General features: G+C 35.7%; 3 protein-coding genes across 6 annotated transcripts; 1 reads left to right on the top strand and 2 right to left on the bottom strand.

The window, feature by feature from the left end:
- Positions 1-4537: 4537 nt before the first annotated feature.
- On the bottom strand, positions 4538-6476 carry LOC145169527 (putative WRKY transcription factor 3). Its single transcript, XM_079088072.1, has 4 exons — positions 5906-6476; positions 5343-5815; positions 5060-5218; positions 4538-4873 (listed from the first exon to the last, which is right to left on the bottom strand). The coding sequence occupies exons 1-4, from the start codon at positions 6290-6292 to the stop codon at positions 4669-4671; spliced, it is 1224 nt and encodes a 407-aa protein (XP_078944198.1). The 5' UTR covers positions 6293-6476; the 3' UTR covers positions 4538-4668.
- A 1223-nt stretch (positions 6477-7699) lies between these two features.
- Positions 7700-9643, top strand: LOC145169529 (uncharacterized). 4 transcript variants are annotated; one of them, XM_079088076.1, is made up of 3 exons: positions 7700-7933; positions 8527-8669; positions 9239-9643. In XM_079088076.1, the coding sequence occupies exons 2-3, from the start codon at positions 8532-8534 to the stop codon at positions 9575-9577; spliced, it is 477 nt and encodes a 158-aa protein (XP_078944202.1). In that variant the 5' UTR covers positions 7700-7933; positions 8527-8531; the 3' UTR covers positions 9578-9643. The 4 variants fall into 4 exon arrangements, 2 of the variants coding, with proteins under 2 accessions (XP_078944202.1, XP_078944201.1); XR_013742545.1 differs by having other exon boundaries at positions 7701-7933; positions 8513-8669; positions 8779-9643; XM_079088075.1 differs by having other exon boundaries at positions 7701-7933; positions 8513-8669.
- Positions 9644-10294: 651 nt separating this feature from the next.
- Positions 10295-11276, bottom strand: LOC145169528 (uncharacterized). Its single transcript, XM_079088074.1, has 4 exons — positions 11014-11276; positions 10842-10931; positions 10664-10760; positions 10295-10563 (listed from the first exon to the last, which is right to left on the bottom strand). The coding sequence occupies exons 1-4, from the start codon at positions 11222-11224 to the stop codon at positions 10425-10427; spliced, it is 537 nt and encodes a 178-aa protein (XP_078944200.1). The 5' UTR covers positions 11225-11276; the 3' UTR covers positions 10295-10424.
- Between the last annotated feature and the right edge of the window lie 454 nt (positions 11277-11730).

The raw sequence follows: 11730 nt of genomic DNA on the forward strand, positions 1-11730 counted from the left end.
CTCATATTGGGCCTCATAATGTCAAATATGAGCTAATATGCCCCCAAAGTTTTCCTCTCTTCTTTTCCTTTCCCCATTCTCGGCCCATAAGCAAAAAAAAAGATTAAACATGCATGTGCCACCTAATCTTTGCATGGTGGACTTCCATGCTTAAACCCATCAAATAACAAGAAAATCACATACACCCATGCAACATCACTTCAACATTTCCCTCCTTCTTCTCTCTTCATTTTAACTCTCGGCCAAGGGTGCTTCACCACCCTCATTTTCTTTCATTTCAACTCCACCAAAAAGCTCTCTAAGAACATCAAGAATTCACTCACCATATCTCTAAATTTTCGAGTGTATCTTGTGAAAGATCAAGAACTCTTCATCAAAGCTCATCAATTTTGGTAAGTTTTTGTTTGACTCCATAGTTTTAACTTCAAGTTTACACCAAAAATCTCTTCTTAACCCACATCATTTCATGATCTATGCTCTTAGAACATCTTAGAGCTCGAAAATCTTCTCAAGAAACTTGCTAGGGCCGATATCTCATCCATTCATCATCAAACACCAAAACCTTCAAAGCAAAGTGAGTTCATACCCCCTATTTTCGATTTTTACTTTGTTTTGGGGGAGAATACAAGTTGTTTTGTGTAGATCTATGTGTATGCATGATTTTGTGTGTTTTTCTAGTTACATATGTGTTTTTGTGTTAAAAACTTCATGAACTTAAAGATCTACTAAAAGATGATGATATTGGTATGACATAACACTTATTTCAACTCATCTTATAAGAAAAAGGTTTTAAATACATCTAGATTACTTGAAGCTAAGAAAAACTTTATGAAAGGGTCTAAAATCGACAAAATGACAAAAGTATGAGTTATTTATGTAACTCACGGCTAGTAAGGGGTTCAAAAGGAAATTTTTGCTAAACAAAGGCTAATCTCGACATTTGAGACCTTACAAGGACTAAAAATGTAAACATTTTCATAAATTGGCCTTATTTGGGCTTCTCACGGTTTTGGGCCCAAAAATTGTAATTTTTGATCATTTGTGGGCTTAAATGTCATTTTCAAGAAAATTGTACCAAAAATGTAAATTTTTCATAAGAAGGGTTAAAGTTATGAAAATATACAAATTTGGGCCAAAATGATTAAATTTTCTATAATGGGCCGAATATGTATATTTTTATAAAAATCAAGCCAAAAATGATATTTTTGACAAAAGTGAGTTAAAAATGTTATTTTTACAAAAACTAGCCTTAAATACAAGTTTTGTCCAAAAAGGGGCCAAAAATGCAATTTTTACTAAAATTGGGCCTTAATTGTAAATTTTTGGCTTAATGGGCCAAGAATGTCATTTTTACAAAAAGTGGGTCTTTTATGCCATTTTGGTGAATAGTTGAACTAATACTAGCAATAAAATAATAAACAGACTAATTTTGTCATTCTCATATTATTGGGACATAGTGGTCCGCTTATATGTTTGATAGGTCCTGAATACTATTTATATATTTATTGGGCCTTATTGACCCATTAACATGCTCGACAGACCTTGAATACCTTTTGCGTGCTATTTGGGCCTGTAAATACCTTACATGTGAAATGAGCCTTAGTTGTCCTTTTACATATATTTTGGGCCCATGTTATATAATCTCATTCCTATCGGGCCTGGAAATGACTTACATGTTTAGTGAGCCTTAGTGGTTCACTTACATGGTTCATTGGGCATGGAATGTGTGTTATATGTTTCTCTTCGCGTAAATTCGATTAAGGATCTAATGAGACGTGTCGGTTGACACCTATTGAGTGTACGATCGTAGCCTGTAGTTATAACCAGAGTCTCTTGGAGGGAGAGCGGGGATTTGTGTATAGATCTATACAGGGATGACACCCCACACCTGAGCTGTTCGCTACAATTAGACTAAATCAGTCTAGGGTGACATCAGTCTAGGGTGACGAAAACTTTATTATATTTTCTGTCGGCGTTCACAAACGCCAAGACAGACGAAATTGTCATTATTTAGTATGGTTATGATGACTCACTTAGAGGAATTAACATTATGAAATTTACGGGATACCATTCTTTTTTTTTTCTTTTACAGGCAACAAAGGGTTGTCTGGGGGCATTCTCTTTACATTCTATTAATTCACTTTTGGCATTCTATTAAACAATAACATACATGCATTAATACAAGATCAGACACAAACATACCAAACTATTTTAAGAAAATACAGGATTTTCTTGTGATTACAAAGTTATACAAATCTTTTTCTCAAACATGCTTATGAACTCACCAACTTTTTTATGTTGACCCTTTTAAATTAACTTGTATTCTCAGGAAACCGTTGAAGCAGGTTGGGTTGAACAAACTAATGGATGTTTTGTTATATTTCTATTTCATCAGACTTTAATTATTTTGGCATGTAATATTTAAACACAATACTCGATGTAAACAATGATTGTTGTTATATTACATGTGTGGTGATGATGATGTTATGTTTCAATTATATACTATGTGATGATACTACAATGATAAAGTCACGCGCAAGCCCCCGGACGTTTCCTCCGTCTGGTTCGAGGGTGTGACATGAACTCAAGAACAACAATACTGGATTCGATGAAAAACGCATTTTAGATGCTCCACCACAACACCCAAAGGTGGTTCTTGATGATTTCCGGAAGGAAATAGGGTATTTTTATGTTTGCAGTTGAGAGGTTAGAGAGAGAATGGGGGAGTTTTCGGCCAGAAAAGTGTAAATGAGGGTAGCACACACATATATAGGGGGTTTTCATGGTCGGTGGTGGGGCCACCAGTCGTGATCGGGTTCACGGCCGTGAACACCACTCAGGTCGGAATCCGCTGATTTTCGAAGGAAACTCGGCTTCTTGTGCGATTTTGGTTCCGACTCATATATAAAATTCAATTATATAACTTAAATGACTTTCCAAACAAAAGGAATTTGACAGAACTAAATAAAATTCAAAATTTATATAACGGAATCGGATTAACGTTAACGGAAAAAGGTTCGGGTTGTCACACTACCTCTCTCTCTCTCTCTCTCTCTCTCTCTCTCTCTCTCCAAAACACACACTTAACAATATCAAGAACATATACCCACAATCTCAAGAACACCTCCACCTCCATCTTCACCGTCCATCACTGTTCACCGCCGCCACCATCCGCTGCCAACCACCTCGATCTCCTTCACCCTAATCCCACATATCTCCTTGCTTAACCTGGTGAACAATCGATTTTCCAGGTTTGATTCTAGAACTGAAATCGATTTTTGAATCTATAAAATGCTTCTGGGTAATGGGTTTTCAAACGCTCATTTGGTTGCTGTTCTTCATGGAAGGGCTGCATAATCTGTTGCGTTCTTTAATCATGAATACTTTTGTAGTTTTCTGTTTATGAACATATGCAAAAGGCACACGTCATTGTTCTGTAATTTCAAGATCTGAAGAAACAGTTTCTTGATTATTATTTTTTTCTATATTTTCCAGGTGTTATATTATGGAATCTCCACAATCTGTTGTATCACCATTGAAGAAATCTGTTGTATCACCATTGAAGGACTTATCAACTTACTCCGACCCCAAAAGCCACAATCTCAATCATTCCCCAAAAGCCCTGAATTCACATAAAAAAAATCCGACCCATCCCTTGGTGTTCTTGATATCACGTTCATCAAGCTAGAGCATTCAAAACATCTGTATATACCACAAACAAGATGTTTATGCCAAAATTACCCTCACTACAAACCCTAAAAAACCCGTCACCACAAACACAATAAATAGAGGTGGACAAAATCCTGTTTTCAACGAAAAGGTTTCAATCGATGTCCCCACTCTCGATGCTTCAATCAAATGTGATATATATGCTAAGCCGAGTCCGAAATTACCTCGAAGATCAATTCTTAGGTTTCACTATAATCCCGCTTTCCGATGTTATCTTCAAGAAAGTCGAGAAGGAGTTCTCGGTATCAACAAATGATATTTTCCACTCACAACAGATTATGCAGCCATCGATGAACAATGCGCATATGTGTTCATCAGATATAGATTGGGGAAGATGAAGAAGTAGGTAGGGGGTTTGACTTTCTTTTGAGAGAGAGAGAGAGAGAGAGAGAGAGAGAGAGAGAGAGAGAGAGAGAGAGAGAGAGAGAGAGAGAGAGAGGTGGGCCTGGTTTTATATTTAATGATAATAATAATTTAAAAAAATGAAAACTAAATTCATTAAGGGTATAATAGTCTTTTTAGTTTGGATAGGGACAAAAACTGCATGTAAACTAGCTCAAAAGAAAGTAGCTCAAAAGGACCACCAATCCAAAAAAATTATGGTTTGGACTAAAACCCCAAAAACATGCATACCACAGGGACCATTTTTGCAATTTTGTCTGAATAATATTTGTGAAAATAAGGATATATTTGTGATACTGAAGTGAAAAATATAGAACAATTGTGTAAAAAAGTCGGCACTTATAAATGAAGCTTGTTTTACTAACTTTTTTTTTTATTAAGTTCAAGTCATCATTAGTCCATTAAGTAAAAAGAAAAATCTTCTGAGTTGCTGAAGAAAACCAAAATTGATTGTTCAACTAGTCTATATCTCTTTAATTTACACAAACTTTGGCAAATTAAATCAATATACATAGTCTGAACAGCTATTATATTCGCTCATCTTTTAATCGTAAATACGGGGTCTTGAGGCTTTAGTTGAGAGGTGGTTTCCTTCGTAAGTTCGGAGTTGCTTTTACCATTCGCAAGTACATAGTGATTATGTTTACCTTCGTATGTAGTTATGACGGCCTTTGGGTCGCTTGCTGCTCTCTCAACATGTTTCCGAACCTTGCACCCTTTACTTGTGCACTTGTAGTAACTCCTGCAAAAACATGTACAATAATCATGTTTAACTTATCAAATATGCACAAATAGCAAACCGTAAATTGTTTTCACTTAACCCATTAAAACATATTTATATATTAGTTAAACGTAGACAACCTTATATATTTGTCCACATTAAGTGTTTAAAATATTAAGTTTTATCAAGTAAAAAAACCAAACCTACCTTGGATGAGAGTTTCCCTTAACGACTTTCTGGCCATATTTGCGCCATTTATAGCCATCATCGAGAAGATCTATTTCACTGGTGGCTTGAACGACAATCCGAGGTTCCATAACTTTCTGGTGGGATGCAACCGGATCGAACTCCTTTACCTCTACATTCCTACATCATACATGCCGAATTATGAAACTTAGCATAATAACAATAATATGTTTACCATGATAAACGAAATATTAACTTTTAAAACCATGATCATATTTAGTTTTTCATTATTAGACAAATGTACCTCTTTTTTGTTTGAGGCTTGGCAACATCATCACTAGCTCCATCACTATCGTTTAATCCCGACTGTTCATGGGAAGATTCTTGATCCTCCCTACCCTTGAAGGGTTCAAACTCACCGGAAGTTCCAATGGATCGTGGTGGTTGATGGTTGTGCTGGCCTTTATAGATGATCTCAGTCACTAAGCCGTCAGGACTCCGCTCAACCTTCTTCTTGACTACACAACGTTGATGCGTGCATCGGTAATAACTTCTAGGGTAGTCACTACCCTTCACTTGCTTCTGCCCATATTTCCGCCAGTTGTAACCGTCCTCAGCTGGCTTATCAGCCGTGAGAGGTTGCGAGTGGCTGCCGGAAATGGATAACTCCGGCTTTATAGCATACTGGTCTGCCATAGATGGTGGAAGACGGTGGTGTGTGGTTGCTTTAGTTTTAGCCTGAGCCAAGGCTTGCTGGTGAAACGTTCCATATGAGCCCTACCACATAACCAGAATTAAACCGGCTAGCCAGAAAATCTTAGAAAATAGGAGCAAGATTTTACAAACTTCATGGTGGAGTACACGTACCTTTGCCGGAGGAAAGAATCCCGGAGAATCGAGCAAGGACGCCGGACTTATTCCCGGAGGAAAGTCAACGCCCCTGCCAACACCACCACCACCAACGTTTTCCAAAAAAGAAACACCGGCATCTAGATCTCTAGGCGGGATACGTCCTTGAAATTCTACCGATGATGACATGGTTCCAGCCAAAAGCTGAGAGAATGAATGATAATCCGCTTCCCTGTCGTTCTCTGAGAGAAAGTTTGAGATTAAAGTCATCGGTCCCGGACTCTCCCCCACGCCGCCGCCACTTCCATTGGCGAACAAGTTCTCCACCGTGGAAGTTGCAGGTATTGAGATATTAGGTGGTAAAAATGATGCCGACGATGATATTAATCTTCTGAACTCATCCATTTCTTAACAGATCAACTTCTTTTGACTACTTCAACTCCTATAACAACCAGTGATGAATTTTGAGGATTGTTTTCTTGATTGTTTTCTTGTCTCTCTTGATAGGATCTCAAAAAGTCAGCACAAGTTTCGCGGAGTAGATGCGAAAAGTGCTTTCTTGAAATCTTTTCACATATTTGGAATATTTCATAACGAGCCTTATTGTTTCTTACAAGTTTAAGGGCGTGTTTGACAAAAGTAGCTGTTAGCTAGAAGCGGGTAGCGGTTAGCTGGTAGTGGGTAGCGGGTAGCGGGAAGCTATAGCTTTTATTTGTTATATGAATGTTTGACACAAGTAGCTGGAAACTTTTGAAATATATAAAATTACATAAAAGGACAATTGATTAAAAATAAATAAATATATAAATATATTTTTAAGGGTAATTATGGAAATTAATTTCAAAAGCTCAGAAACGTTTTGTTAAACGCTACATGAAGTAGCTTTTAGAATCGGAGCGTTTTGGTATGAGGCAAGCTTTTAATTTTCAGATTCAAAATGTTTTCTCTTGATTTTTGTTTTTTAATTATTCAATAGACTCTAAAATTTGAAGAAAAAGAGTTGTACCTTAATAAAAAAAAAAAGAGGGATTTGTTTGAAAATACCCTAATTTTTCAAAAAAACGTTTTTTCTTCTTATCTTTCTATTTCACAGAACTGCCTCCATTTTCCCTCATGATATCTCCTCCTGCCTATCAAAAGTTCATATCTTAAAATTTTGGAGCTTTTAAATATTCAGACACTAAAAAATTTAGATCTTAAAACTTTAGATCTTATTATATAAAAAGCCTCTTAGTTAAGAGTCGACTGAATTACAAAAATAAAAAAACAAAAATTAAATTGAGAAAATAGCAAATGACACACAAAACATTATGTTTTCATTTTTGTTTTGATTTTAACAATTTATATTTTTGTTTTAAATTGAATATCATGTTTTTCAATTTTTATTTTAAAGACACTTCGTTTTCATATTTCTTTTCGATTTTGATATTGTTTTTTCCAACTTGGGATGCCGGGTACCCTGAAGGGTCCTATGAAATGGTCAAATTCAACAAAATTGAAAAGTATGATTTTCGATTTTTAAAAAAATAATATCATGCCAAAATTGTATATATATATATATATATATATATATATATATATATATATATATATATATATAATGTGTTTTGTGTCGTTCACGGTTTGATAAAATGATGGAAATATATAGTTTTTCTGTATTTTACTCTAAATTATATGCATATATTTAAACTTTAAAAAAAAATAATAATAATAATAAATAAATAAAACGAGTAATCTTTTTTCTAGAGGAGAACTTTTGTAATTATAGTCAAAGTGAAAGTACTTGATATGAAATTAATGGAATACAATTATACAAAGTACAAAGTAGAAAGTACAAACCAAACAGCCAAACAGGGAAACATCGTCGATTGAAGTTTCTACATAGCCAATCTCGAACCAGGAATCACCTCCGTTTTCACGGCATCAATGTACACAGCTTTCTAATTACAGCAGCACCGTCATAAATTGATAAACCCATAAACAGATTTGACTCAAAAAGGTGCCTTTCGATCGGAATTGATCAAATTTTGGCCACACAACATCTAGGTAATGCGCGTCATCATTCTTCCCAATTTTACATTTTTTATCCAATTGGGGTGTTCATTAAGCGTATTCCATTTGATTCTTTAATACTTGATAGTTTGTTGTCTCCACTCATTTTAATTGATATATAAAGATCCGATGAGGGTATGGATAATTGATTTTTGTTGGGGTTTTGCTCGATAGTTTGTACAATCGACTGGTGGTGACTTTAGATTAAATTAAAGTTTCAAACTTTCGATCGTACAGTCGATTTCATGTTTTTCTGAACACAAATCATATGATAACGATTTGATACTAAGTAGGGCACAAAAGGGTAACCAGCTGTAGGGCTCAAAAGGAGCTAATAATTCGGCAAAATAAAGCGTTTATTTTTATGAGGTGTTTTGGAAGATTACAACTTGTGTATAGTTAGATACATAATCTGTTCACTTCTTGAACTTCTGATTATTGACATGGGTGTTTTTTAGTTTCTGAAGCTATACACTCCATAGTTGTCCTTCAAAGCCAAATTTGACTTTTTTTAAATCAATGTGAGTGCTCTGCAACTTTGAAATTGATAAGAAATTGCTTACTTTTTGTCAGAATTTGTTATATAGCCAAGATGGAAGAGGAGATGATTACACTACAAAACATAATGCCAGTAGATCTTGCAATCAAAAGGGAGTTAGAATATCGTAAAAAGATGGAAATATCAAGAAACCAACATCAAAACAACTTAAAACCTCTTGTAGTCTCACAGGTAACCTCAAAAATCATAATCATGTTCTTGTTCTAGACTTCACACTACCAAATGTTAGAGTCGTAATTGAATAAGTTGTAGGGCCCACCGATTCAATCCTGGAAAGAAGATTACAAAATGGCAGCAAGCGGGTCCCATAAGTCTCGGATGTTTCAGTTTTCTTCAACCCGTCAAACCTTGCGAGAAAAACGTGTGTTTTCTTGCAAGGCTTGTCAGTTGACTTTTGGTACTGTTTTTGACCTTAGTGGTCATGTTGTAAGTCAACAACATAAATTCAATGTATCTGAGATGAAGAAGAGGAAACAAGCCATAAGCAATCCGATTTGGTGCGAATTATGTAAATCATCGTGTTCAAGTTTGGGCGAAATGGAACGTCATCTTAACGGGTCACGCCATTTGATGAGGATTTGAAATTATAAAAAAAAAAAAAAAAATTATTAAGTCGATTGTTATTCGGTAGTTGTAGTTTGATTTTGATCTAATAAAACATGTTGTACTTTGTAGGGTTTCAAAATTTTGTTATAGAAGTTATTGTATTAGATTCAAAAATTGTTGAAATTTTCATTCAGGTGCCGGGTTTGGAAGGTCAAAGGATGGTTGACCGAAAGCGAAAGGTACAACCCTCCAATGCACGGTTTATTTGTGTGGTTTGTGATATGGCGTTTGCTAGTGTGTTTCATTTGAAGATGCATGGTGAAACTTATGCTCATAGAAGTAACCTTTGTATGGCGAGAAATGGGGGTGAAAATGTGAGTAATCCGTTTTTATGTGAGGTTTGTGATATTTTGTGTTCAAGTGGGAAAGTAATGAAGCTTCATGCTGCTGGGGTAAAGCATAAGGGTTATCTTCAAGAGTTTGAGGATGCAAGAAGGGCAAGATTTTATGGTAATTTTAGTTCATATCAGTAAGATTAGGATTATGTTTTTTTTTTTGCTCTAAAAAACTTGTATGAATGAACTCTTGAAATTCTGCTGTTTTTTTGGATCCGGAGTACTCCACAATCATGAAATAATGACTTCTTTTTTGCAACAGAAGTTGTGTCCTGCAATGACTCGTATATGACACATGAGAAGTTTAAATAAAAAATAAACTTCGAGTTACCAGCTATTAGTTTTCAACTTTCAGCTAGTTTTGTCAACACGTACTCTAAATTAATGCCCTATGTTAAATGTGGCTTAACTTTTTTTTATATGTATTTTTCAGTAATAAAAAAAAAGAGAGAAAACAAAAACTAACCCAATAAAATCAAATATGAAATGGTTTGGGTTTTTAACCAACAAATTCAGACCAACTATAGACCAATAACATTGTGAAACTTGTAATTTGATGGACAAATTTTGATATGATTTCGATTTTAGGTTTCACCTATAAATTCATTGATTTCGTGTTGTGATGGATGATAACTAGTTCATTGAAACCCTAAATTTCAAACCCAAAATCCAGAAGAAAAATCCTAAACCTGAATGTGAACTTAAATTGTTCAAGATGACGAAGATTGAAGATGACAAAGCTTCAAGGGATCTTGGTTTATAAATTTCAACAGAGTTCAATGATCAAATGTCGTTAATTGACCCCCTTTTGAAAATACATAAAAAAAAAGGGTATCCGTTGGTGGTGATCATATCTGATGGAATGAATGGTAGGTTTGTTTTATAAAAGTTGAAACATGTATGTATGAAGATTGAAGATGTAATCAACCGATAATTGAGGGTACAACTGAATCTACAAAAGGTACAACTACTACTCTTCTCATAGTCATTCTACTCCGACCTTCTTTTTCAACATTGCAATGAACTCGTCCCTTTCTTGTGGTGACATTCCTTCAGCCGAACAATCACCAATCCCCCATTCCGCTCCTCTTAAGCAATACTTGTCTTGAGTCGCTTGTCGATTCCTGACAAATCATATCCATTATCCCCACAAATTAATCACCACTCGTTAATAACATCGATCTACAATCACATATTCAATCAGATTATATAAACAATACTTACTTTTCTTTGTTCACCTTGGATCGCTCAAGCAATTCCTTAAGCAATGGAGTCTCCTTGAATCTCGCATCATTTTCTGCATACTTTTTTTGATTTTCTTCTGCAGAAAATGGAATCCAAATTCTTAGATAATTTTAGCATGTGATGTAATCAAGTGAATCGGAATAGCAGCACACAGTACCATTGAAACGAGCGAAGGAATCAAACTTCGGTAGTTCGGGACCAGGCATCGATTCCAATCCTGAGAACCCCGAAAGCAATCCGGCGTGCGCTATAGCCATGATCATGAAAACAATTACCTTATGCATAAAAAGTAACACAGATACCCTAGTGAAAAGCAGAGGTGTATTTACCAGGGTATGGGGTGAGAAGAAGAGTCATTGAAGCAGCTAAAGGAAGGAGAGACTTGTCAAACCAGCTTCTTCTCTGGAATACCAATGCCGGAGGTGGCGAACTTTGTGAAAGATGGTTAAATGGTTGTCTGCCGACGGTTGTGGTGGTGGTGGACGGTGGTGTTGAAAAGGTGGTGTGCCATGGAGGTCCAAATGAAGAAGAAGAAACCATGGCTGCTATGAGTTAGGCTTCTTCTTCTCTTCTCTTTGTGAAGAGGGAGTATAGTGGATATATAGATAACGAGGCAGTGGAAACCGTTGGATGTAGTTAGCTTGGCCATGTGGCATGATCCCATTGGTTGATGATGTTAAATAGCAAAAAAGTGACAATAGAAAAAAAAAATATCTGGAAACCCCTGGGCCTTATACCGCACCTAGTCGTGCAAGATTGATACGGGAGTACCACTTTCCCGGTAGGAAAATGAGGTCCAACTTACTAAGGGGTGGAATTGGTACGGTACCATATATTTTTTTTTCGGACCGTGTACCGTACCAATTATAATTGGTATGTAATTTTAGTTATCACTACTGTACCAAGTACAGTTGGTACCAACTTAATTGGTTACCAGTAAGTTCGGTTGGTACATGTTGGTAATGGTATATACCAACATGTATGAGTGTTTTACGAATTAAGATTTATATGATATTATGCACTTAAAAGATACATGTGAGTTTTGT

This window comes from Lactuca virosa, chromosome 4, assembly GCF_052849685.1.
Source record: "Lactuca virosa cultivar CGN04683 chromosome 4, Lactuca_virosa_CGN04683_v6, whole genome shotgun sequence".
NCBI lineage: Eukaryota > Viridiplantae > Streptophyta > Magnoliopsida > Asterales > Asteraceae > Lactuca > Lactuca virosa.